This window comes from Dryobates pubescens, chromosome 4 (genome assembly GCF_014839835.1).
Source record: "Dryobates pubescens isolate bDryPub1 chromosome 4, bDryPub1.pri, whole genome shotgun sequence".
NCBI classification, from domain to species: Eukaryota; Metazoa; Chordata; class Aves; order Piciformes; family Picidae; genus Dryobates; species Dryobates pubescens.
This window is the reverse complement of record NC_071615.1, coordinates 7,145,889-7,172,084: the sequence shown is the minus strand read 5'-3', so window position 1 is coordinate 7,172,084 and position 26,196 is coordinate 7,145,889. Positions and strand designations below refer to the sequence as shown.

The 26,196-nt window shown below is 42.8% G+C and overlaps 2 protein-coding genes across 2 annotated transcripts in view; one reads left to right on the top strand and one right to left on the bottom strand.

Moving 5' to 3' along the window:
- The first annotated feature begins 650 nt into the window (after positions 1-650).
- Positions 651-14,446, top strand: BRI3 (brain protein I3). The gene is made up of 3 exons (XM_054180389.1): positions 651-1,123; positions 2,806-2,920; positions 14,063-14,446. The coding sequence occupies exons 1-3, from the start codon at positions 958-960 to the stop codon at positions 14,193-14,195; spliced, it is 414 nt and encodes a 137-aa protein (XP_054036364.1). The 5' UTR covers positions 651-957; the 3' UTR covers positions 14,196-14,446.
- Positions 14,447-15,623: 1,177 nt separating this feature from the next.
- BAIAP2L1 (BAR/IMD domain containing adaptor protein 2 like 1) overlaps positions 15,624-26,196 on the bottom strand; it is a 40,299-nt gene continuing 29,726 nt past the window's right edge. The window contains exons 4-14 of the mRNA XM_054161315.1: positions 25,909-25,970; positions 25,743-25,814; positions 24,826-24,963; positions 23,673-23,825; positions 23,066-23,233; positions 21,980-22,130; positions 20,622-20,829; positions 20,238-20,315; positions 19,732-19,894; positions 16,859-16,899; positions 15,624-16,339 (exon numbers count right to left, since the gene is read on the bottom strand). Coding sequence (XP_054017290.1) covers positions 16,264-16,339; positions 16,859-16,899; positions 19,732-19,894; positions 20,238-20,315; positions 20,622-20,829; positions 21,980-22,130; positions 23,066-23,233; positions 23,673-23,825; positions 24,826-24,963; positions 25,743-25,814; positions 25,909-25,970 — 1,310 coding nt within the window. The 3' untranslated portion in view covers positions 15,624-16,263. The remainder of the gene's footprint in view (positions 16,340-16,858; positions 16,900-19,731; positions 19,895-20,237; positions 20,316-20,621; positions 20,830-21,979; positions 22,131-23,065; positions 23,234-23,672; positions 23,826-24,825; positions 24,964-25,742; positions 25,815-25,908; positions 25,971-26,196) is intronic.

Here is a 26,196-nt window from a genome sequence, read left to right as displayed (position 1 = left end):
CCTCTTCCCAGAGTTCTGCTGAAGTCTGTTGGCTATTATATAATTCAAAGTAGCTCTTGGGAGTTATCACAGGTGTAGAACTGATAACCTCCCGTATCCTTCTTTCTGTTGACGTTCTCGGGGTCTTCCCGGCTGGTGCCAACTACAATCCAACTACAATCATCTGAGAAGCAGCTGAGACCGAGTCTGTAAGGAGTCTTATCCTCGTCCCGTTCAGGCCACTCGTTTCCAGCAATGATTGCGTTTCGAGAGAGGTGCACTTGAAGGGAAGGTCTCAGCCAGCACATTTAAAATCCCACCACCGGCCTCATTAAAAGCTAGCGTGAGAGCTCGGTGACTCGACGTGGCCTGCAGCAGCGGGTCCCGCTGCGGCCACTCTCCTCTCGGCACACCGGCAGTACGAGGAGCGCCGCACTTCCTTGCGGGCGCAGCCCTGCTCCAGCCGTTCGTCCTCGGGGGAGATGGGGGCCGAGAAGGCGGGGGCCGAGAAGGCGGGGGCCGAGAAGGCGGGGGCCGAGAAGGCGGGGGCCGAGAAGGCGGGGGCCGCGGCGCGGGGGGCTCGGCGGGGAGCGGCCCCTTTAAGGCCGAGGATTCCCTGCGCCTCTCCGCGAGTCACCCCGCACCGCTGGGGAGCGGCGTCACGTGGGGCGCAGTCTTGTGACCGGCCGCGAGCGCAGGAGCCGGGGCCGCCCGCGCGGGAGCGGGGTGCTCGGGGAGGGGCCGCCCGCGCGCCAGGGGCCGCTCCGCCGCTGCCCCCTCTGCCGGTCCCTCGCGCCCGGCCCCGAATGCGCGGGGCGCTGCCGCCGGGGAGCTCGCACCGCTGCTGAGCTCCGGCGCCCCCGGGCGGGGCGGAGGGGCGGCGCCCGCCAAGTTGGGCGGTTGAGGCGAGGGCGCCGCTTCCTCTTCGCCCTCCCGGCGCTCGCCGCGCCGCTCCGTTCGGCTCTGCCGCCTCCCAGCATGGACAACAAGCCCCTGCTGCAGGAGCGGCCCCCCGCCTACAGCCCCGCTGCCCAGGGCGCGGGCTACGACTACGGGCAGAGCAACTACGGCGCCATCCCCCCGCCGCAGCCCGGCTTCCAGCCGCCCCCGCCCTACCCCTACCCGGGCGCCGGAGCTGCCGCAGGTGGGTCTGAGGCGGCTGGGGAGGTCTGGTCACCAATGAGGGGTCGAGGGGCCCACCGCGCGTGGAGGAGAGCTTGAGTCCCGCTCCCCCTTCCCTGGGACGTCGGGCGGACCTGAAGGCGCTCTCCCCCACACACACTCCCGGGGACTGGAGGGAGGCGGTGCTGGCCGTGCCCTGGGGGCCTCAGGCCGACGGCGGGCTCAGGAGAGGGGCTGTGGCCTGCGCCGCAGAAGGATTGCCCGGCAGAACCGGGAAGAGCGGGTGAAACTCCGAGCTTCTCTCGCGTGGGGCTTCCCTGTCAGGAGCGAGGCGGTTGGATCGGCTCAGTTTTCACTCTTAAGACCAGATCAGAGAGGAAGGTGTGCAGGGGGTCGAAGTATTTAAAAGCGCCACCTCCCTTTCCCCTTGAGGTGCCTCGGGGGTTTAAGGTCGTGTTTGTGTTTTGCCTTCCCCAAAATACCGAGTTTGTGGCCCTCGGAAGTGTGGGGTTTACGCCGCAAAACAATGGCAAAGAAGCACAGCTGTGCCAACAGTAAAACAGACCCCAAACTTGGCGGTTTTCTTCACATGCACTTCACTGCACTCTGGTTAATGTTTGTTTTTAATGATACACTTCAGTGGTCTTGGAGAGACTTAAGCAGGTGAGTAGACACAGTGCTTTCGTTAACTGAATTAGTACTGGCATCAAAGAAAGAGTTAGCCTCTCAGGAAAGACTCTGTAGAGCTGAGGGAACTCTTCAGAAGTTACAAAAAATACACAGCAGACCCAGTCCCCAGGCACCAAACATTGGGTTGAATTTTGAGTCCATAGTTTGATTCCTCGCTAATAAATTAGAGTTTAATTTCCTACAAGACAAGTATTACTGAGTATTTTCTGCTTAGTTTGAAGTAGTGGGCCTGGTGGACTTCATAAGTATGTAACTTGATTAAGTAAATCTGAGAACTGTGCCCTGGGAGAGAAGCTCGGAGTGGATTGTACTTGGGCAAAGTGTACCTAACTGTAGGAACACGCTGCACACCTCTAACTGGCCTGTTAAAAAGCCTTTTTTTTCCCCTTCTTTGTTGGTTATTTTGTTTTAAATAAATTTTTAATGTTAATGCAGTGGCTAAAGACTTTTGTTTTCTAACTGCAGCTGTTAAAATGATGCATTCACTAGCTAACAACATGAATGTTCTGAAGGGGTCTTTTTTTCATGTGCTATGCAACCTGCTTCATTTCTACTTGCATCCTGTCACTCCTACCTCTCTCACTCTCTAGTTATGATATACAGAAGTTAAGCTGGACACCAGAGAAAGATTTATTCTGTTTCAATTACTTTGCCCACTGGAGTGGGACATACCAAATATATAAGATCCAGAAGTGAAAGCTGTGGCTGTTGTTTGTTTAAACTCTTTTTCCCTGGTGCTCAAACAGTGTGGAAAGAAAATCTCCCAAGTTAATTATTAGCTCAGTGTCCTTTTTAGGTGGTGAAATTGTGCTGGATACTTGGGTTTATGAAGTGGCTTTGCAACTAGATCAGCTGAGTAGTGTGTTCCAATGCCAAATCGGATAGGACTTCTTAAAGTGCTCAATCAAGACTATGTTTCTATGTATTTTTTTCGTTCTCTGTTTCCATACTTTATTATTACTGTTCTTTGTGTCTTATGTGTGGTGACTAAGGAGGCTTTTTGTCTTGTTTCAGGCTATGCTGTTCCTCCACCAACATCACAGCCAAACTATTCGAGCACGTACACCATTATTCAACAGCCTGCTACCACCACCTCTGTCGTCGTAGTTGGTGGCTGTCCTGCCTGCAGGTAAAACAGCTCATAGCTGAGAGATAAGCTCAGTCTGGGGATTTAGTTTTTGAATTACAGGTATCCACATGGTTCCTTGGTTTTCAGTAGTTTCTCTTTGTGTGTATTAGAGTTGAATTAACTGAAGAATTCAGCAGTGGAGTGCTTTAATTTATGTTGTATGATGCCCTAATGGACACATGACAACCGCTATAATTAATACTCGACAGATAAACATGAATCTGCTCTTCATGGTGGAGGAAGATCTAGAAGTGGTGTTTTTAATGAAAAGGCACTTCAGTAACATGTGAAGAGTCTTTTCTTGGGGGAGAGGATGACAGGAAATGTTTTCTGGTGTGTTTATGCCTGATGGTAGTGAGTAATGTGATTTTATTGCAAAACTCTGTGATCTTTGACTGTAGTCACTTCTGGTTGTCTGGCTGTCCAGCGTCCCCATTCCTAACATTTAGACTTAACAAAACCAGGCACAGTGATTGTCACTATTAGTTAAAAACATCAATGTCTTAAAGGCTTTAAAAACCCTCTTGCTTTGAAAGTCCTTTTACTTTACAGAAGAACAGGGAAATTAATAGATTTGCTAAAAGGGTTAATCTGATGAAGTGGTGAAAACCAGAACAAGTAGTCAGCAATTAGTTGGAGTTGCAACAAAAGAACAACTTCCCCCTGGGAGATCAACGTGACAACAAAGGAAGGAGGCACTGTGTGTGTCCACAAGTCAGCTGCACTTATGGGTTCTCATCTTAGGGGTATTAACTAATGGGTGAGGGCAGCCAGATTGCTGCTGGTGCAGCTTGGACTCTGCTGTGCCTGGCCAGCTCTGACTCAAATGTGCAATCATTCCCCTTCTGTTAAAATGTTTGGGAGTTAGCCTTGTGGCATTTTGCAAGTATGAGCCCTTGCTTGTCTTTTTGGAGATGTGTGGGAAACAGACTTGCTGAAACAGCTGAAATGATACCAGGTTTTGGTGTGATGGATGTTCTTATAGTGGCAGAGGCTCAGTGCCTTTTGGTACCTTTAGAAATGGTATTGTCTGAGTGTCAGTGCCTTCAAGGACGTATTCGAGTAAGAAGTATCTTGTGGTGCTCTGTGAGAGCATATGCCTGCTGAAATGCAACTAGTAAAGGCTGTAAACCCTGTACCAGGCAGAGCTATTATCTAGAAGGTGTAGTTTTAAAACACTTAGGGAAGGTAGCCACTGAGGAGTTAGTAGATGTGAGATCTGGTAGATCCTGCCACCTCAGTAAGTACATTAAAAAGCTTAGGGTTTAGCTCAGACAGAAGATAAGAAAGGTGTTCTGTGTTGCATGGTGAAGGGCAGACAGTGTGTTTATACAGGCCTTCTGGCCCTAAACCAAATAAATCTTAAACCATTTTACTACGGAAGTGGTCTTTGCAATAACTTAAGATAGATAGATTCCTGCTACTATTAGTGATTTTTGTTTTTTTTTTTTTATGTTATCCTGGGGTGCTCCAAGAGACACCTTCTGAAACAATCATTTGCAAGTAAATGTTTAGCAAAATTTGGGAAAATGAGCTATCTTTTGTATTGTGTTTTTTAACGACCTCGCTCATTCTTAAGTTATCAGACTTCCTTTGCTGGAGGTACCCAGTGCTCTGTATGTTACAGGCTCTTTCTAAAGCAAAATACCCTTCACAAAGCCCTTGTTACTTTCAGGTTCTCAGGTTTGAAAAGCCTGAGGAGAACTATGCCATGTTAGTTACTAGGAGGTACAATACTGCACTGGTTAGACTGTAGGAATGTCCTTAGCACTTTGGAAATATTTATGGTCAGGGAATCCCAAGGACAAGTAACTGGTGTGTCATGTTCTTTTTGGCAGTATCACTCTGATTTTTCCTAACTGTCTTTAGAGGAAAAGTCAAAGTGTCAGGGTAGGAGAGAAGAATCTCAGATTGCTTGTCTTTTGACTAGTTAATGGTCTGAGAAAGGACAGGGAGGCTGGATGGGAAACATGTTAGAACTATGGGAACCTGAAGGGTCAGGATTCATGCACGGGAAGGTTACACCAGCAGCTTTTCTTGGAGAAAGAGCTCATAATCCTATTTGTCTTCTCAAGGCCTTAAACATAGTTCTAGTTCACTTCCTTGGCCTGGAAACCTATTTTATGAAGAATGTAACATGCAGCTATGCTCTGAATATAACACTGAATAGAAAAGGTGTTGAAAGGGCATTAATAGACATGAAAAGCTATTAATGGCGTGTAAAAAACTTGCGTATTAAACTGCCAATTCGGTTGTCCTGTTACTCTTCTCATTTGATGCTGTGCATGATTGTTGGCTAAGTCCATCTGCTTTAGAACACGAGGAGAATCTTGCTTGTAATGGATAGAGTAGGCTATAACCCATGAAGAGTATTTCTGTCATCAGAAATACAAACCAACTTTTGCACTATGGCCTGTATGAATCTTGCTAACCAAAATCAAAACCATTTCCAACTTTAAATAGGTGGTGTTAATGGAGTCTATTTTATTGCAGTCATGAATGATCTTGGGATTAATAAGCTAGCTACAATACAATTGTGCTTTAGACTTGATTTTTGGTACAAGTCATAAAATACATGAAATACCTCTGGAAGCAGCCTTTCTACAAGTAGGGAGTATGCCTGTGGTTACAGTGTAATTGCTTTTTCTAAATCCTGTCTCTGAAGCATTGCTGCATTGAGGGAGGACTCTCCTGTCTTGCAAGCTATACCTCTTGCTTAGAGTTACTCATTACTCAGATCATCCTCACAGGATCATTGGTCAGCATTGCTTTCTAATTACAGACTTCAGTATTAATGTATGTTCCGTCCTTCCTTGCCTTATTAAAACGTCTTGGATGGTTGTAGTACTGTTTTCTTAGTGTGAGTTCTCCCAGCCCTAATGTATAGAGAATTATACTGAGTTGCAGGAGCTCGTTGGCTTTATTGCTTGTAGCTGACATGTGAGAATTGGCCCAGTCCTGCTTTTAAACTATGTTAAGTTCCCAAGTACAGATTGTGTCATTACAGCCACTAACTTTAGGGATCCAGCCATGTAATTATCTTTTTAGCTTGGAGAACAGTCTGGCTGCTTTTCTTGTGGTTGCTTTCATTTTCTATTTCTCCATCTTGTGCTGTTGGGTATAACAAACTGCAAAGGAATGTTTGCTTTCCTATTACTTACTAGAAAAAAGATATTTTTAAAAATGGTGAAAGCATTCACTAGATCTGATGTTTGCAGAAGTTTGCTCTTTGGAGATCTGGGACAGAGCCTGTGATGGGCCCTGTTGGGTTTTTATTTTCCAGTTTAACAATCCTTCAGTTGCTTGGAAGAAAGAACGAGGGAAAGGACATAATGCTGCTGCATTGTGATGGTTTTTCTTCTGACAGTTACAAAACAGCTGTTTGAGAAGTATTATATTGGCACTGGAGGTTTTTCCAGAAGTGGGAGATGAGACAAGTTTGATTAAAAGTGTATTTATTCTCAAATCTCTTGCATCCTTCTCTCTGTACTAGATGGGGGGGAAGAGAAGGGTGGTGTGTTTTGGTTTTGTGGTGTGGGTTTTTTTCAGGTGGTGGAGGTTTTGGGTATTTTCAATTTTGTTTGGTGTTGGGTGGGTTTTTTTACTTGACAAAGCAAGTTGTCAGGTTTTGGTTGAAATTTTGTTCAATTAAGTACATGTCTTCTGGGAAAATTGCACTTAGGTGATCAGGTCCTTCAAAATTCCACTTTGCTGGTTTTACTTCAGTTGTGTCTGTGGTTTGATAGTTTTGTTCAGGCTATAGATTGTCTATAAACAACTATATTTCAAATTGTAAAATGTAATTTAAAATGTGAAAGTGTTTAATATCAGTTTATAATATGTACTGGTTAAATATGCAAGGGATAGTAGAGCTGTTTAGAGAGCGTTGTCTTATTCGGAGTTAAACCTCCAGTTTCTCACAGTGGGCTGACATGCTAGAGATCCTTTTGAATCATGTGAATGAAGCCAACTTTGAAATACCTTTTCAAGAGTCTTATAAAAAGCTGTAATACTGCAGCAGCCCCTGACACTGGTCTTTGTCACAAAGGTGATCAGCCTGCTTTGGGAATCGGCATAGCTCCCTTACGCTCCAGTATGCAGCTTGCTGTAGATGTGTGCTGTTGAGGCAGGCTGGGGCATTCATCCCTGCCGTGCTGTAATTTGGTGGCTGGAGCAGTTGAGGCATGAAATTCAGGAATGACTTCTGCACGTGACTGCAAAGAAAGCCTTGATACAGTAGTTGAGCAGATGCTGTGAGTCTGCTGTTTGGAATTACTGGCTGGGATAGCTGGAACTCTTTTTTCCCCCCCAAGCAGAGGCATGCAGCTGCTTACAGGGAGGTCTGTTACCTAAGCCCAGAAGAGAGGAGGTGGTAAGCTTGTTAACAGGGCCTAAAGTGAGAGCAGAATAGTGCTGTCTGTTTCTGGGGTTTTTTTCTTCTACTTTTCTGAACTGATTTGTGGACAATAATCAAAGCACCTTTTTTCCTTTTGGTTTTTTTTTGGTTAAATAAATGAGATTTCATGCAATAAATAAGATACAGCAGGAGTGTATTCCCTAATGGGACCATATGAAAATGATAAACTGGGCCCTGACCCCCAGGTTGTCATTGGGGCTGAGTTGATAGGTTTTTGAGTTTCTTTTAGTGTGACCGTTTGTCTTGATGTCTGTATTCTGATAATTAGGATTTCTTTGTAGCAATGAGTTGCTCTGGGTTAGAGGAGGAAGCTGGTCTTGTTTGTTGGTAGCCAGAGGTGATAGTGATTTGGCTGTGTACACAGAGGACTCGGGGAAAACTCAGTCTAGTTCACCTTGGATAGATGTCCACTGTCTGCAGTGAATTTTAGTTGGCAGGCTTAGCCTCATTTGTGAGGCTAGGCTGTTGGTGTGAAGCCATGAAGCTTGTCTCTTAATTAGTGTGTTCTCAGAATGGGAATTAAAGCAGTGGTGCTAGTGCATTAGAGAAGGCTGGTGATTTGCAGGCATTTCAGTAAAGACAGCAGCTAGATACAGGCTGTTCCCCAGTGCCAGAATTTCTCTGTCTCTGCAGCCAGCCCTCTGTATAGGAAGTGGAGCCTAAAGCATAAGGAAGTTGAGGTAATCTGCAAATGCTGTGGTGACTCTTACTCGAAGGTGACTTTTAAGGCTAATTGCATTTACATATATGTACAGCTTGTGTTGAGGAGGGCAAGCCACTGGCTACGTATAGATGTCAGCTCCTTTCTGTGAATACAGATCAACAACTGTTCAATATGCCTTCAAGCTGAGGCTAGAAGAGCTGGCACCTCTCTTCATAGAAATTAAAATCATCAATATTCCATGTTTACTCAATAGGTGCATATATAATTGTCAGTGCTGCTACCTGCAGGTGAAATTTAAGCTGTTGTTGCATTATCTAGGGCAGACAAAAGTGATCTATGTTCATTTTCATGTTCAGAATTAAAGATCTGGTGTGCAGCTTCCAAAGTCTGTGCTTGTCACTGGTCTGATGTTTCCACTGAAATCTAAAGTTAAAGACTCAGCCAACCGTAGTGGCAGCAGAGATGGGTTACTGATTTGAAAATTCCACTCACTTGATCAGCAAGGGACTATGTGTGTAGAAGACAGCTGGAGACACCCTTAAATGAAGTGCAGTTCCTTCTCGGGTCTTGCAGAGCTTGTTGTACGTCCAAACTGTCTGATTACATGGGGTGACCCTTTGACTTGATTTGTAAGGGATGAAGGATCCTGGGAAGCCCACACTGCAATTCTGTGACGTAGCGTTAGTGCACGTGTCACTTGGACTGATGCTGTGTTCACAGGCCTCACTACTGACCCTTGGATCCTGAGCATCTGACTTAAGGTATTAATATTTTAAGACTTACTTTCAAGAGTGTCTGAAAAGTAATTCAGTTTTAAATACTTACCAGTGGGAATAACTGACCTCACTTTTTAGAGTTGGCAGCTGCAGTTATAGCTCTAATCCAAGATGCTGCTTGTAGTATAAATAAACCTATCCAGTTTATTTTTAGATTGGGAGTGGTGCAGTTTTAATCAGCTTTTATGTGGTTTATGCTGAAGAGCAAAATTTATGTTTGGTTACATTAGTGAAGCTTCAGTTTGAATATGGATTCTCTAAACACTCTGTAGCTCAGGTAAGATACACAAGCGAAAACTAAACCAGTAATTTCTTAGTTATAAGAAGTTTTGTTGTTTTTCTCTGTCTAAATTTAATGACTAGCTAAGCAGCAATTGGATAAGTGTTTGTCTAAAATTAGGTGGTGACACAACCCACAGAAGCCAAAAAGTGGTTTTGTAGTTAGTGCTGTAGTAGTAATCGCACTGCTGTAGATGTGATAGGGACTGGCTCTGGAATAACAGGTATGCTGTGGTGGAGGTCATGCATACACAGCAGTGGCAAGCTGTCCAGATGAGTGTCACTGCTAGCTGACTTGGTCTGCTGCTTGACTCTGCTGTTGCTGACCCAGCAGCAGTTCTTGTGGCTTGCTTTGGTCCTTGCTGGGCTTTTCCCCGGGTCTGGTGATGAAGAGGGATGGCAAGATTTTGTTACATGTTTCCCACCACCGTCCCTCTCCCCCCCTCCCCCCCTTTTTTTTTTTCACATTGGCATTTTGTGTCACCACAGAACACTTCCTGAAGTGCTTCAAATAAATTCTATTTACAGTGTCAGGGACATCTGCTGACCAATACACTTGGGCCTTGCAAGCTGATTAAGAGGGTTGATTGTAATGGGTTAGACAGCAGTTGTCTGTGCTTGGGTTTGCTCACCAGAAGTACTCTGATCCCTCTCTAATGTTAGTGTGTTTATTCTTTACTATCAGATCAAAATTAGGCTGTTTAGTCAACACACTGGTTTACTCATCACAAAGGTAGACCTGAGGACAGGAATTGAATGTGGAATTAGAAAGAGAAGATGTGAAAACACTGACAAAGTAAGAGTTGGATGCTTGCAGGAGGGTATGCTCAGTGTGTGTGAACGAAAAAGATGCAATAGTAAAACAAGGCAGGAAAGAAAGTAGCCTAAATGTGCTGTGTACTCCACTTCAGATGCATTTTCCAGTGCAATATTATTTTTTTATTGCTAGTGAAATGTTGGGAAAAGGAACTTTGCCTTCTTGTATGGATCTGTAGTAGTGAAGACTGCTTAAGTCTGAGCTGCTTGATATATGTAGTATTGTACCGGGTTAACCTGTTGAGGGGGCAAGAGGCATCACCTCCTGAGCTTCTGCTGCTGACCTTTATTTGGTCTGAGGATACTCAGCATTTCAGATGTTTTCCACAAGTAGAAATTGCCTCAGCTGTTGCATCCAGGCTTGCCCTGTGTCTCTAACCGGTCTGGTTTAGCTGAACAGTTTTGAATCGCTTTGCATTTTAGTCCTAGTAGCAGATTCTTCCCAGAGAATGGCACTTCCAGAGCCACATCAGTTCCCTGGTGAATGAAGTGGATGGAATGCAAGCTGAGTTTACTGACTCCATTCTTTAACTGCAGTCTAATTTTGAGGGTCACTTGTCAATGCTTTAGTGTCCAGATATGCCCTAGGCAAAGAGGCTGTACAGCAAAGAAGTTATGCTAAAGCTTCCCATTAGCCTTAAGCCATGCTACATATCCTTCCCTCATATACCATAATATACTCAGGTAGGGCAGCTAGATGGAAGTCTCTGGGAGCAAGGGTTTAATAGGAGGCTCTTCCATTCTGCGTTTTGTGTGATGGCACACAAAAATGTGTTCATCCTTCGCACAAGAAACATTTGCAGTATCAGCTGGACAGATGTGTTACCAAACCTGATTACAGAGGAGAGCTCTGGGAAGCTGTATCAGAAAGACCACCAGTAGTGCAGTTCCTGAGAATCAGCTGCTGAGTGCCTGTGGCCAATAGTCAGTATTAAAACCTGTAGTAAAAATACCAGCAATGGAAGTGGGCTTCTGTGTGTCAAGTCTGTATGTTTAAGTCAGCAGCTCACTGTGCTGAGAATCAGTAATTTGTATCAAATGCAGAGCCCTGGAAGATAAACCAGACCAGCTGTCTGATGAGGCAGCCTGGCTGTTTAGGTCTTGTTGGGGGAGACTGTTGGTTCTCTTTGGAGATGTAAAGGAATCTATTTATAAAGAAGAAAGTTCCACTGTCACCTTATGCTTGATTCCTTAAATGTTGCTTTTTTGCTTCAGTTGGAGAATAAGGTACTGCTGATGCCACAACTGTTGTTTGAAGTACTCAGTAAATGTCAGGGTCTTTTTTAGTAATGCCAGAACTATTGTGCTCTACAGCATGTGCTGACTCTATCGGTGTGCTAAATATGCCAGTTCCAACCTGGAGAAAGGCGGTTTTATGAATTTGAGCAATACCTTTGGATACTTTTAATGTCTTATTTTAGGCTAGTGTTGGTATCAGGGTTTGTGATCTGGTGATAAGAGGTATGGAAAAAGTACTAGATAGAGAGGTGAAACTTTTTTTCCATGTTTGAGGAGGCTTTCCTGAAGTGCTTTGGGAAAAGAAACTAGCTCTACAAATGTGTTTCAGCTCTGGGAAAAATGGTGGAGTCTGCAGAGCTCATCTCTCACTGTTCTTATCTCTCTGGATGTCAGTGTTCAAGAGTAACCTTACATTGTTGTGGCAAAATATGGTGCTTGCACTGATAAATGGAGCACTGGTAGAGTGCATGCCTGACTTGGAACAGAATGTGATGTTACCCTGAGTTTGTAGGAGTAGCCACAGTGAACAGCACAGGCTAGAAGGCTAGAGGTCTGAGCTTTGGGACACTTGTGTGTTGAGGCTAGAATCCATGCAGTGATGTGAGCTTTAGTCTATGTCTTCTAACCTGTTGCCTTACAGGAGTGTTATTTGAGAATATGAAATTATAAAACTACTGCTGGGATCAGCTGTACCCTGACAATGTCTTGATACCAAATATAAAGTCAGCTTCTACCACAAGAACTCTGTAGGCAGAAACAGAGTTTGTCAAAAGGAGGGAACTGATGTTGAAAGCTTAATCTGAGCAATGTTACTGAAGAAGCATATGAAAAACACTTTGAAAAGCCTTCGGCTTCTTATTGAGGGGAAGTGGAATGGTTCTGAAGTTTAATCAACTTGTAATGTTTCAGCTAATTGCAGTAAGGAAGTGTTCTCCAAGTCTGCATCTTCCTTCCTTCACTCTAGGCATATGTCTGTGACTACTTTGTAGGGAAGCAACAATTTGTTGGCCTTGGAACCTTGCAGAATGTATTTCAAGGTCACTTAGTGCTCTGTTTGCTTTCACTGTGCCAGGGAATCTGAGATGACACATCTTGTTCAAGTGTTTTGCTAAACTTCAAATTCTGACTTTAGCTGCTCAAATTTTTAAGTCTGGTACTTGGGCTTCACCCTCTGTCTGCATTTTGGGGGGTATTTAGATAAAGCATGTCCACAGAATGAAGGCAGGGACGGAATACAGGTAAATTTCTGTTGTCACAGAGCTGCGTTGAAACAGAATTTCTCATGCAGAGCAGTCATTCAGTGGGGACTCAGCTGCAGGTTCTCCTACACTTCTGAAGGGGCATCAGCTTTTGGAAGTAGAAACCAGGAACACCTACTGATGGTTATTTTAATAGTGATGCCTGTTTGGCCTTTTCTAGCTACCAGAAATAAACTTGTTAAACGGCTTATGACAGAAGGGCTGCACCTCTGAGCTGTTCGGGTGACATAGGCAGTCTGAATGTGAGCAGTTAGCATGGTCCTCTACACACCTTCCCCAACAAAGTGCTAACCTCTGAACTACTCTTTCACTGTAAATCTACAGTTAGAATTTTAAAGTTCTTATCCTGCCAAATTGGTCAAAGCCCAACATGCCCTGTGCCCCTAGCTCTCTCTGCATGTTAATGACTTGTGAGCTCTGAAGAAAGGTGATGCCAGCACATCTTGATGCCAGCATGTCTTGGAGAATGTACAGGCAACTGCAGGAACCAGACTTTGCCAAGTTGTGCATTCTTTTGAAGTAAGAGGAACAAACCTATCTGCCTCTCCCTGTCTGCAGTGGGAGCTGGATGTTTCACCAGAAGCCCTTAACCAGCATTACGCAACTCTCTGTCCATTCAACTCTTTCTCTTCAGAAGAAGCTGAGAAAAAATACCAGATCATCAATACAAAACATTCAGAAAACAAGGGTGTTGGATTTGTGGTTGTTTTTGTTTTGTTTTTGGGTTTGGGGTTTTTTGTGTCTGAAAGTGCTCTAGTGCACATACACTGTGGGGAACTTGTGATTGAATGAACTGAGAGGGTTCACCTCAGGATAACTGTGGAGATTGGGTAGGCAAAGCATATGACACAAGTGCGACTGCTGCCTCTTGTAGGAGACCTAGAAAGCAGAGAAGTGGAGTTGTCTGGTATCACAACACTGGTAGTTAAGTCTTCAGCACTGTCTCATTCTAGAATTCAGTACATTATTTTAAAAGAAGGGTGGGTTTTTTTGTTATGAGAGCAAACTTCAGTGACACTGGGGTTTAATTCTGGAAAACTGTATCCTCACCTAGACAGAAAAACTTGATCCTGAGAAAGGCTGTCAAGGAATACATTTTGGTACTGCTTACAGTCTCTGTCCTTAATGTGAGATCTTTTATTCTGAGCTAGGATGCAAGCATCCAGGAGAAGAAACATGACTTTCAGATTCTTTATGCACCTGCTGCAGAGGCTTTCATGTTCAAGCTTTCTGAATTGAGAGTGCTTGTGACTTGTTCCCAGTGGATTGCAGGTGCTACACTTGTGTGTTGTTCTGTGCCCATGTATTAACCAGTATATGGAGTTGATCCAAGTGCTCAGAGTTGTGTTGGCTTATGTTTTGCTCAAAGTACCAGTCCTGCATTGCAGTGATAAACAGTTGCAGTCTGGAACTAAGCAGCTAGCTTGAATTAGACTTTTTAGTCTTCTTATCTACAGCCTGATCACCTGCAAATTTCCTGTTTTTCTTTCAGTGGTATAATTCAAAACCTTCTGCTGCAAGCTATGAAAATAAAAGTCTTTTAAAAGGGGAAAACAACCCAACCCCAAACCTTTGTACTTTCTCTTGCTATGTAAAATGGTGTGTGTTTTGGTGACTGCGAGATCGCAAAGCCGTAACTTTGGGGCAGACTTGTTGGGTGTCCTTGACTAAGTCTGTTTTCCATTTTTACAGGGTTGGCGTGTTGGAGGACACCTTCACCTGTCTTGGTGTTTTGTGTGCCATTGTATTCTTTCCAATTGGGATCCTGTTCTGTCTTGCACTGAGGCAGAGAAGATGCCCTAATTGTGGGGCAGCTTTTGGCTAAGGAAATGAAGGTGGACGTGCTTACGAAAGCTACAACTGTTAGCATACTCTTTCTAATGTAAATGTCATGTACAATCGTTTTATTTGCTTCAGACCTGTTTTGTAAAGTGTGAAGAAATTTAGTCTCTTGCATGTAATTTAAACTTAATCTTTTATGAGCATGTGCATTGCAAAACATGAAAACCCAACTCGTTTTCCATGTTTAGTGGCACCTGTTGAAAACTAAATAAAACTGCTTTTCCTTTTGCAATCCTCAACTTGTGGCTAGATTATTAAGTACAAGACTAACGTGTCTGGGAACATGTAGTCTGAAAGTGGAGTTAGTAATCCTAGCTACAAAGGATAAATACTTGCCAAAATCCTTATGATAAAAAAAAAGGAAAAAAAAGACATGGTTTAGGGCTGTACTTGTTGGTTGGGCTTTTTGGGGGAAATGTTGCAAGGGCTGAGTGCACTACTGCTGTGTTAAGGGACCCTCTCTGTTCTTCTGAAGGCACTAGTAATAACAAACAGTAAGATGTTGATTTTTAACTCATGGAGGTTACAGGGACAGATGATCTCCAAGGACTATAGCAGAAGCTTCCTCACACTAGGGAACAGATGACAGCAGGTTCTTACTGGCAGGGCACTTATCGCTAGAAACAGGCCTGTGGCACCGCCAGTGGTGAGCTGCCCTGAGTGAAAATATAGCCTAGGTTGACTTGCCTCTAATATGCTTTAGAAAATGGGTTTAGGTGTAAGGCACACTTCTGAGAAGATGGTGTTTCAGAATAGGATAGTGGAGATTCATGCAAGTTTATGTAGCACATAGTGTCCTCTGCCTTGAACTTGAACAGCACTGTGAGAGGAGGAGGTGGAATGAGTGGACTCTACCTCTGCAGCCATCACATGCTCTTATACTATTTTTTGATCTTAAGTAACTGAAAGGCATTTCACATGACTTGAACGCACCGTTTAGAGTAGTAGCAGCAGGCACAACAAAATGAATATCCATGGGATGCTGTAGGAAGCATGTACAACTGCAAAGAGGAATGACTTAGAGCAGCAGTCACTCTACAAACTTCATGCAGCAGGTGGTAAATATCCCTATAACTGTGGGTGCTTTATCACTGTAATGCTGATAAAGGGTGTAAAGTCAGTTTCTAATATTTCAAGCTAATTTCCTCATTGCTGTAGGAAAAGTCTGTCAGACAAACTGGCTCCATTTGATTTAGAAAATCTGGGCCTGAGGTAACAGACTGCACAACCCTACTTGTGGCTGAAGGTAGAAGCTGTATTTTACCTAACTCAGATGCTATACCATACCAGTATGTGTTGTTGCTAGGCTCTTTTGTGGAAGGCTGCAATACTAGAGTAACTTCAAAGGCAGCTTTTTGTATTAGATTTGAGAGAAAAAATCATGGCACTGTTTTATTATGACTTTTTATCAGACTGGATTTTGACAACATGTTTTAAAGAAAAAGTTACTGCAGGATGTGTTGACAGTACATCAGACTTAAGATAGGTTTATGTTAACACTTGGAAATTTGTTTCTGAACATTAAGCAAAGCATTACAAATTGTCTATTCTTAAAGGATAAATATTTATTTATAACCTAGATTGTCTCTCTTGAACAAAATAATGTATAATCACTTTATACAGGCAATTCTCTATTCTGGAATAAGGCAGATGTTACACTGTTTTGTTTGGAGGGGAAAAAAAAAAGTAATCTTTTTCTTATTTGGTGCATGGCATATGTAGGCTTACAGAGCTTACCACTGCAGCTTCCACACAAGGAATGCCAAAGATTCAGATTTGTGAGCTATTAGTTACATGGCTTTACTAGAGTGTACAAGCTATCTCTAGTAGTTCCTACTACAGAAAAAGGCATCTTGTAAAATCAAGCCCTAGTGCTCAAACAGTAGCCCAAAGCAGTTACCACATTAGGGGAAAAAAAAATAATAATCCATTCCAGTATGATTCTATTGTACAGTAATTACATTTAAATAAATTCTCAGAATGACTTTAGATAGTAATTGCTGTTGCTGAAACTGGTGTTTGAGGAGGAAGTATATGTATGGCCCGTGCGTTCATCGAATAATTGGTGCTGATCTGTCGTTTGTTACTGTTGGTCTGAGCTTCACAGTTGCAAAAGGATTTTCTCCACTGAAAAGAAATGCACAAAGTCACTCGAAGGTTCCCTGCAATAAACCCCCAAATTTAATGTGCACAGTTTCCTCATCCAGGGTGTCTGAAAACAAAGCTCTAGCTTTAGACTAAAGGATTCTGTGCAACTTGCTTTAACTTGAGTTTTTAAGACAAGCTTTCATACAGAGGCTCACTTTGAAGTGATCTGAAGTGTGCCCAGTTAGAACTTTTTAAAACAACTCCCAGTCTTCAAAGAGATTTGGTTTTAACCCTCCAAGATAATTTAAGTCCTGCTGCCTGTCAAACTACTGCAGAAACAGTTTTCTGAGGAGGGCCTATGCAGTGTGTTTTGCCTGATGCCACTCCTGAGAAGAACACAACCAATTTTAACCGTAACATTTCACCAATGTCTAGAGGAAGTGCCACAGAGTAATTCAGGACAAACATCCTTTTTTTTGGCCTCACAATCAATAAAATTATATGAGCCAATATAAAAATCAACACATCTAACCAGTGTAAAAGCTTGAGAAAACATACCTTAGAAAAGGTGGTTTTATAATGCCATTCATATCAGGCTTCTGTAAAAGAAAAAGGAGATACACAGATTTACAAACACAGGATATTGGTATCCTGCTACAGAAAAGAGAGCCTGGCCTTCAGCCAGGCTGTGCAATAATTAACTATTTAGTATTAATTATTGTGTAGTTCTGTTGAACTGTGGGAAGCTGTGGACAATTCTCAGAACGTCAAAATCAGGTTTTAAAAATGGTGTTAGCATTAGCTGGTGGTTTTGCTTTTTTGGGCAGTATCCACTCCCTCGCCTCTCCAAATTTAAGATCAGTGATCACCAGGTGTCTGGCTGGGCATTTTGTGTTATGGGGAGGCAGAAATCTGCAGGCACCTTTGGTGTAGCAGCTTGAGCTGTAGGAAAGATTCAGCTCGTATGGCCATTTTCTCTTCAAGGCTTAAAGCTCCATTGCTGAACAAAGGCCTGCAAGCCTTTCCTTTTCAGGTACCAGTAATGCCTGGCTACCACAGTCACAATACCATGAGGTAGGTGCAGAAATCTCTATTTGTTGGAGACCTAATTCAGCAGGGTTCTTAATCTTGTGCTTGACTTGCGATTCCAATGGAATTGCTCATGTACATCAGTCATAAATAGAATTAGACCCAGGAAGGAGGCCTGATTAGCCCTTATAATTAATTAGAACAAAAGAATGCCTGAATTACATACTGCTACTTACTGAACACCAACCCTCAAAGCTCCATCAACAACTAAGTATTTATTAGGTGATATTGTTCTGCATAACACGGCATGAACAAATTAACTTGCAAGAACCATTTCCTCATCTTTCCTGCCTGAAACCCTGAGCTATTTTTAACTCTGTATTCTGAAACAAAAATAAGATGCCTCAATGAATCAGTTCCTGCTTCTGCATAAAAGACCACGTAAGGACACTGGCTTATGTGTATGAAAATTCTGTATGGGAATACAAACCAGCCTGGTACAATGTGCCCTTATGGTGGTGTGGGGGTTGGTTACTTGCATGGAAGTGGGAAAGAAAAGGAAGCTCTGCAACTTTCCAAAAGAGTGGAAGAAAATAGTGACTTCAGAAAGAAAACACTGGGGTGCAAGTACAGCAACTCTCTACAGTTCTCGTCCTTATTTTGTATGGTAACAGGTAAGAAGAACCATGGGGCCACATGGGGCTATGACTTATTTGGTACCATGGGGTACCTAAACAAGTGTAGTAATTTTCCAGAAGTCTTCAATTTTTGCTTTCACTGTGGAAATTTAGAATCTCAGAAAAGATGTCTTTGTTTTCCACTCCAAAGAGACCCTTAAGACCATTCTGACCTCCAAAGAGAACACACTGTTCTTATTAGAACTCTGCCCTAGTTTGTCAACAGAATCATCCCCCATTTCCTCTTGGTTTTTCAGTTCCACAAGAGTGTTAGCCCTCAAGCCTTAAGTTTACTCCCCAAACATCTGAACTAGTGCCACAGAACAAACAAAACAACCTTTAAGGTTACTATCATTGGGAACTGACCGAGGACAGTTCACCACACTAAAGGCAGCAGCACGGTACAGTGATGCCAAGACAATCATTTTTATCGACAGTAAGTCACCTTGCAGTTGTCTCAGGGCAAAGCACTCGCTCTACTGCTAGCTTGGCAGCTTCTACAGTCTGATCCATCTTTTAACTATGGTGAACATAATTACATCTGAAGGAGAGGTTGATCCCATAGGTCTCAACAGCCATAAAGCCACAGATAAATGAACCAATGTACATAATCGCTTGGATCATTGCTTTTTTATCCAAACAGGAAAACTACAAAAGTGTCAAAGCACAAATGCTTGTCTTCATCATCATTTCAGAAGTTCTCAGATGATGGATTGGAAAGTGACTGGACAGCAAGATTTGGGCCTTATTTTTTGATACCCACTTCAGGCAGTGGAAAAGCTTTATTCCTCAAACACTCTCCTAGGGAAACAACATTGCTGCACAACTCACATCTGTCAGAAGGACAACTCAAATTTTGCTTATATGTTACCTATAAAATATTTTGGTCATACCCTTAAATAATAAAATATGAAATTTTTAGCTACTGGCAGCCAACTGTAGGATTCCTGACTTCTGAGGAGCTTGCTGTGGTACCTTCTGATGGAACTTTGCATCTTACTCTAGGTGACAACCTTATTTTTATACACATCTAAAAATCACAGGAAGTTTTTTGCTATCAAAGAGTGATCTCTGCTTCAAGAGGCTTTTTGAAGAAGGTCTCAGAAATATTTAGCACCATTAAATACACATCAGCAAAATACATAATTGCTAGTAATTGCTTAATTTGATTAGCCTTCATTTGGAATCAGTCTGAATGCTACTTGGTAGCAGAAATAGTGGGTCTGTATAGGATTATCTGTTCATAAAAATGTATTTCTTGTGGATTTGCTGAATGCAGCTGCTAGTACACACATCCCTCAAGCAACATCCACAAAGCCAACACTAACTTTCATGGGGTTGTGTAAAGCATTCCTGAAAACACAGTTTAAGCTGCTTTAAATCCCCTGTGCCCTGTAGCTCTAAACTCGCTGAAGGTGATAGATTTGTTCTACCTTCTGTGAGAACTCCTTTTCAAGTGTAACAGATTCCATTCCTGAGAAGTTTGTTATGCAGAGTAGCTCTCCTAGTACTTAGATGCACCCCTGAATAATTCTTCTCCCTTCTTATCACTGCAGATGGGTTGAAATGCCCAACCCCACAATACTCCTAAAGACAGTTGCACTGAAGGGCTGCTGAAGCACAAGTAACTAAGGATATTCTGGGGCCTCAGTGAAGAGCTCAGCTAAGTAGGTCATGGAAAAAGAGCAGGGCAGAACATTTGGGTTCCTGGTATTGATTACTTACCGGGCCTGCATTTTCTGCTCTGTCGGTTGGTGTTCTGACAGTACCTTTGGGAGACTCCATTCTCTTCTCTGTTTGCACAGACCCCAGATAGTCTGGTGGTGGGAGGACAACATCACCTTTGTCCACAAGGTTTACAGAACTGATACTTCGGATTGGTGCAGGGCTGCAAGACAGGAGCCAGCAGATAACATGTTCAGTTCCTATAGCAGAGCTCTCACTTATCTTTAGCTCCAGGAAAGCACAAAAGTGCATGAGCTGGATGCTAGCACAGGTGCACAGTCCCACTGGATTGGTGTCAGTGGGAATCTTAAGTTGAGGTGAAGCTAGTTCTGGGGTCGTTGTCTAACCATTCACATGTTCTAATTTAATCAAAGCATTGTACTACAGATTGCTGGAAAGATTTACTGTACACATTATTGAATAACAAAGCACAGGAGCAGAGAAATAACATTGTCATGAACGTTAGAGAAGATGGGGCATTGCCCCGAGTCCCACTCCAACATTACCTTGGTGCTGGAACAAATGCTTTTTCTTCTGCTGAATCTTCTAGTGGTCTAGTGTATGATGATGGGAACCATCCTTTTCTGTAAGGGGAAAGTTTTTTCAGTTTTGCATCATATAAAATTGGAGAGATCTTTTGAAAGACAACAGTGGACAGAACAGTGGATGGAGGGAACTGACAGGACTTAACTGCTAAAGATCCAGTTTCTTACGATACCAAACTAGTGTACAAAACCTCCCTAAAATAAGTGTGGTGATTGACCTTACAGAAAGGCTCCAAGTCCCCAGTCAGCAGCAAAGGGGGAAATTCATTTACTAAGGTCTAACAAAATCTGATGAGACACATTTTTCCTTCATGTTCACATTGGGCAATCTATTGATTATCTTACACTTTAGTTGAGTCGTGTTCCCCATAAAGCCAGCCGTCCTTTTCTTCAGCTACAAGAAGTGTGATGATATCCCCCTGTGCAAAGCTGAGCAACGTCTTGTTACTTCCAGCAGTATGTGGGAAGATCGTCTTTACTTTTTGCCTTTTCATTATATTTAGTCCTGTGGCAACGGAAGTTGAGCGTGATAGACTGGCATCATCCGAATTCTCTGCCAGAAAAGGAAAAATCAAGCAAAGAAGGAAAAATTAGCCACACACTAATAGAATTAATTATGATTAATAGTCTGACAGGAAAAAAAAAAAAAGGAATGTTCAAGTGCAAATCAAGTTCTGAGAGTTTGTACTGCTTTGGTCTCTACTCTCAATTGTCTGCCAATGTTTCTTACCACCACAAAGTTCTTAATAGCACGTGCAACTATATACGAACATCACCCCATGACGACAAAGCTGAACCACCAGACAGAATGTTATTATCTAAGTCTTTTACTTGCTGCTACTTCACCCTCTTTTATGTCATGAAAAATGCTAAACATTCACAGCCATAGAACACTTGGAAAATTGCCCATTAAAAATAAGTAACTGTGTATGAAGTCCCTGATTTCATTTTCAGACGTGCCTAGCCCTCAACTGCAGGTGGGACAATGGGAGTTGCAGATACTTGGTGCTTTGCAGACCCCAGATGTTTAGCAGAGCACAGCTCAAAGGACATCTCAGAATTGTGTGCTGTTTGGCCAACACAATATATTGTAAGCACATTTTAAAGGAAAAAGTGCTGGAACTGCTATTGTCACACTGCAAGGTTCTGCATCGCTTAGGTTGTGATCTAGACTTAACTTCTTTCTCTTCCTTCCCTGTAACAGATCATGTGAAGAAAATCAATACATTAGAAACTGAGAAAACAAATCTTATTAGGATTTTACATTTCAGGAAAGACACAGAAGGCTGTGCTCCTTTTGTCCCATGTGCACATTCTTCCCTAACTGCTACAGGTCCTTAAAGCAAACCAAAGCCAGACCGTAGGAGCAGTTTGTTTATTTATATGCACTGAAATAATCACTCAGCTCCATCTTGTTCAAATTACAGAATGTATTCCAGTCAGACTGGAAGTGGTAAGAGCAGTTAAGCTGGGTTAATCAGCCAGAGTGTGATTAAAATAGAATCTACCCATCCTGACCTGTATTTTACTGCAAACAGTTCTTGTCTTATAACACATTTCCCCTGTTTGGTGACTTACATAAATACATCATGAAGACCATTTTCTACTCCTCTGCACACCCTGGGATTCACATCATCCCAGCAGCCAAGAAGTCCTAATGTAACTTCAAACACTTAGCTAGTTTGCAGCAAAGTGACACTCACCTGCTGAATTGCTGAGTTTTTCAGAAGATGCCTTGGGAGCTGTTGTGGGATTGTTAAACATATCAACGAGTGGACTGGTGTAGGCCCTGCCAGCAGGAGCTGGGGGCACCTTGGATGCATTTTCATGATGAGGATAAAAATCACTTCCAAACTAGAGTCACAGAAACAACAGTATCACAATACTGAGGAGATAGTCCCAACTTATTTGCAGTATTACATTCCAGAAAGCCACGATGACACATTCCCAAATGATACATATTTAGAGCTGTCAGTCCCCATGTTCCCTTGGAACTGCTGATAAAATATTTCTAAGAGGCTTCTGTCCCTTGTCAGACATTTGTTAGTGGGAATGCTTTGCCTTTCCCCCCCCCCCCCCAATAGCACAGTGACACCTTGATAATCTCCAGATGATTATTTTTTTTTAGATCTTCACCACCTAGTGGTGACAAAACACACAAACAGGTAGAATTTAGAATCTAACCTGTACTCTAATAAGAAATAAAGAAAGACACTAGGAAATGTTAGGAACAAGTTCTTTACCATGAAGGTAATGGAACACTGGAACAAGTTGCCCAGGGAGGTGGTTGGGGTCCCATCCCTTGAGATACTCAAGGTGAGGCTCAACAGGGCTCTGGGCAACCTGATCTAGTTGAGGATGTCCCTGCTGACTGCAGAGGAGGTTGGACTAGATGACCTTTGCAGGTCCCTTCCAACCCAGACCATTCTATGATTTTGTTTAAGTTTATATTGAACTATTGAGTGTGTAATTTACTAGCACTTAGAGATAAGAATGTAGGAAATTGAATGGTTAGAACAGAAGTAGCCCTGAGGCTGGGCTCTGCAGAAGAAGTCCTAGACACCCAACTGAAAAGTGAGCCCTGGGGTATGTGCTTCTGCCTGCTATACTGTGTACCTTCCCAGTAGCAGAGCTTCAGCTCGATGATTTTGCTTTCATACTGAACCCCAGTACAGCCCAGCTGAGATGCACCACAGACATGACTGCACATGCTTAGATACAATGGAAGCCAGTGAAGACAGTACACCCAGTTATGAGATAGAACCTTTACCCATCAAAGAACAACATACCAGGGTATTTCTCTCTATCATTGGTGAAGGCTGTGGAGTTCCTGATACTGGAGTGGAACCAGGTGTCCTTATCTCGTCTATCATCATTCTGACTTTTTCAGGCACTTTGGTGGCATCGCTACAGATTTCCTGCCACCCAGGCAGCTTGGATTTTAGGAAGTCTGCACACTGCATCCGAAGTGTAAAAAACACCAGTCAAAGACATGCTTTTACATACAATTGCACAGATTTGTTTGCTTGTCTTTTTCACACCAAAATGGTAGCACTGCAAAATGGAAGGCTTTCAAAATGCTTGTAAAGCAACACCTCTGTGAAACAAACCACGTGTTGCAGAAAGAAACTGGCCTTTGTCAGAGTCAGGGAAATACCTGATCACTCCATACACATTTTCCCTCAATATATGATTTTGAAAAAGTCACAGTAACCCTTTATTGTTGCTACAATACATTGAAGAGAACATTGTGCTGTAAACATATTCTGTGCACTGAAGACAGCACTCGTCCGGCACTACAGTGCTCCTAAGTGCTATCTTAGCTACTAACAGCACTCTGATCTCCCCCAGGATTAGATTTCAGGAGTTTCATTTGTTTGAATTCATGTCACTGACCTGAACATGATAGAAGTGCATGTGCTGAGTAAAGTTGCAGTGCTTGTCAACCAGAAAACAGAATCTTCTCTTCTCTTCAAGGAGGGCTTCTCTGCAGCCTTCTGCAATAAATCTCTGGATGTCACTCTGTCGAGAGGTCACAGTTTCCAAATACTAAGAAGAAAAAAAACCCCACAAAACCCCAACATAAATCACATGGAGTCTCTGGGTTTTATTTGATACTACATGCAATTACTGAGGAAAGGTGGGGTGAGATAGGGTGGCTCTGCTTCCAAGTCTCAATCTTTTTGTGCAAGCACCCAACTTGCCTCATATCTCACCAGGTAAAGGTGTATTCTCATGACAAGCAATCTGTAATCTACTTGGGTGTGTGTATGTGTGTGAAGAAAAAGGAACTAGTGCTATTTACATTTATTGTTCCTCATTACAAACAAAGCTTTCTTTGAAAAGAAAATTAAAATAGAAGAGTATGGAGAAAAAGTCCCGATAAGCTAGCATGAAATTAAAGCATTGTGCAAATAAAGATAGGACTGGCAAGCATTTTCTGAGAGATACATAACAATCAGAATGTGACTCGCTGTTTATAACAGCTCCTCCTCATTGCCTTGCCGTTCCTGACTTCGCCTCAAGATGGCAATGCTGGTTTAAGATCAGGAGGAAAGGGAATAACTGAGTTGGCATTTTACCCACCTAGGGAAATTAATTTATAACAAATTACTAATGACTTTGCATAGCATAGCTGACTTCCTCTGTAAACCTCTGCCTAAAGGTGTAGTTACAGCAGTATTGATAAACAAAATAATCAACCAGGTAGTGGTCAGAGGATGAACCTAGCAACTGAAGCAGAAGTCTCTCAATATGTGCAGCGGAGCAGTCCAGAGCTCAGTTTCGATAGGAGTTCCATTAACATAAACCAACCGTGAGGAATCAAAACCCCATGTCCTTCAAAACCGTGGGGTTGAACTGTTGCCAGACAACTTCCAGAGGAGTTATGTGCATTAACTACTAACACTGCATACACAAAAATTGTGGTAAGCTTCAGAAGGCAAGATTCAAAAAAGAGAGACTCAAACAGGACCTGTAATGGCTCAACATCTTCTGCTGACCAGTTCTTACAGAGAGAAAGAAGAGACAAACCAGACCATGCCCTGACCTCCATCTCTTTGTGCTCGTATTTCATTACGTTGCGTGCTCCTTGGCTTTTCCTTCGGATTTTTTTCAGCTCAGCCTGTGACTTCTCCAAAGAATCCAATTTGCTTCTGTGTTCAGTTTGGTACCTCTTCAAAGTTGCCTGTAATCAAAGCATTTAAAACATCTCATGGTGCACTCAGCCGTGTAATTGGGTGACTAAAAAGCATTACCACTGTCTGTGAGAGCCTCTAGTACACACCAAACGAGCTGGGCAGTTGCCTTTCTCAACTTCAGTTTAAAAATGGCATTGGCTCTCTTTTTAACTCAAAATAAGCATAAAAGCTTCTGCCATGTTTTTGTGTCTACAGCTCAGTTCTAACATATCGAACAGGGGAATGATTTCTGAAACATGATTTCATCCAGTTCTGGGCCCCTCCAGTTCAAGAGGGACAGGGATCTGCTGGAGAGGGTCCAACAGAGGGCTGCAAGGATTATGAAGGGACTGAAGCACTGCCTTATGAGGAAAGGCTGAGAGCCCTGGGGCTGTTTAGTCTGGAGAGGAGAAGACTGAGAGGGGATCTAATAAATTTATATAATTATCTGAGGGCTGGGTGTCAGGAAGGAAAGGACAACCTCTTCTCACTTGCACCCTGTGATAGGACAAGGAGTAATGGATGTAAAACTACAGCACAGGAAGTTCCGCCTCAACATGAGGATGAACTGTAAGGGTCATGGAGCACTGGAACAAGCTTCTCAGAGAGGTTGTGTAATCTCCTTCTCTGGAGACTTTCAAGACCCATCTGGATGTGTTCCTATGGCCCTGTTCTGGAAGTGGGGGGCTGGACTTGATCTCCAGAGGTCCCTTGCCCGCCCTAACATCCTGTGATCTGACTAGAAATAGATAAATGAAGTGTGACTTTTAGAACTGAATGTACTTACAGTCATGTATTTCACATCCAGGTCTGTTTTCTTCTCCAGCTCAGATATAATTTCTTTATGAAATTTTTTGAACTGTGAAAGCAGATGAATGAAAAGTTATGAAAAGTTGGCAAAAGTCATTTCCACCTTCAAAAGTAAATGTTGAAATTAGGAAATATTCACTTACACTCTCCTCTAGACTGTCATTAAGTTTCTTGTGTGTTCTTGAGATTTCTATGAGAACTTGGCCTGTTGATAAACATATTTCATAGAGTCCTGAAGTTAGTTAACAAAGAACAGTGATAAAATATACTTATTTAATATGTTTATTAACTGGAATGTGTTTAAGAGGGGTAGGAAGTTTCTTGCTGTTGCTCATCACAGCAGTTTAAACAAATAGCTAGATCTGGCCATAGACAAATCAAGAAGATCCTAAGCAACAGCAGAATAATTAATGATGCATTAATATGCAAGA

Coding starts and splice junctions, on each gene's coding strand:
- BRI3 (XM_054180389.1), top strand. CDS start 958: ATGGACAACAAGCCCCTGCTGCAGGAGCGGCCCCCCGCCTACAGCCCC. Junction 1,124..2,805: donor GGGCGCCGGAGCTGCCGCAG/GTGGGTCTGAGG, acceptor GTCTTGTTTCAG/GCTATGCTGTTCCTCCACCA. Junction 2,921..14,062: donor GGTGGCTGTCCTGCCTGCAG/GTAAAACAGCTC, acceptor CCATTTTTACAG/GGTTGGCGTGTTGGAGGACA.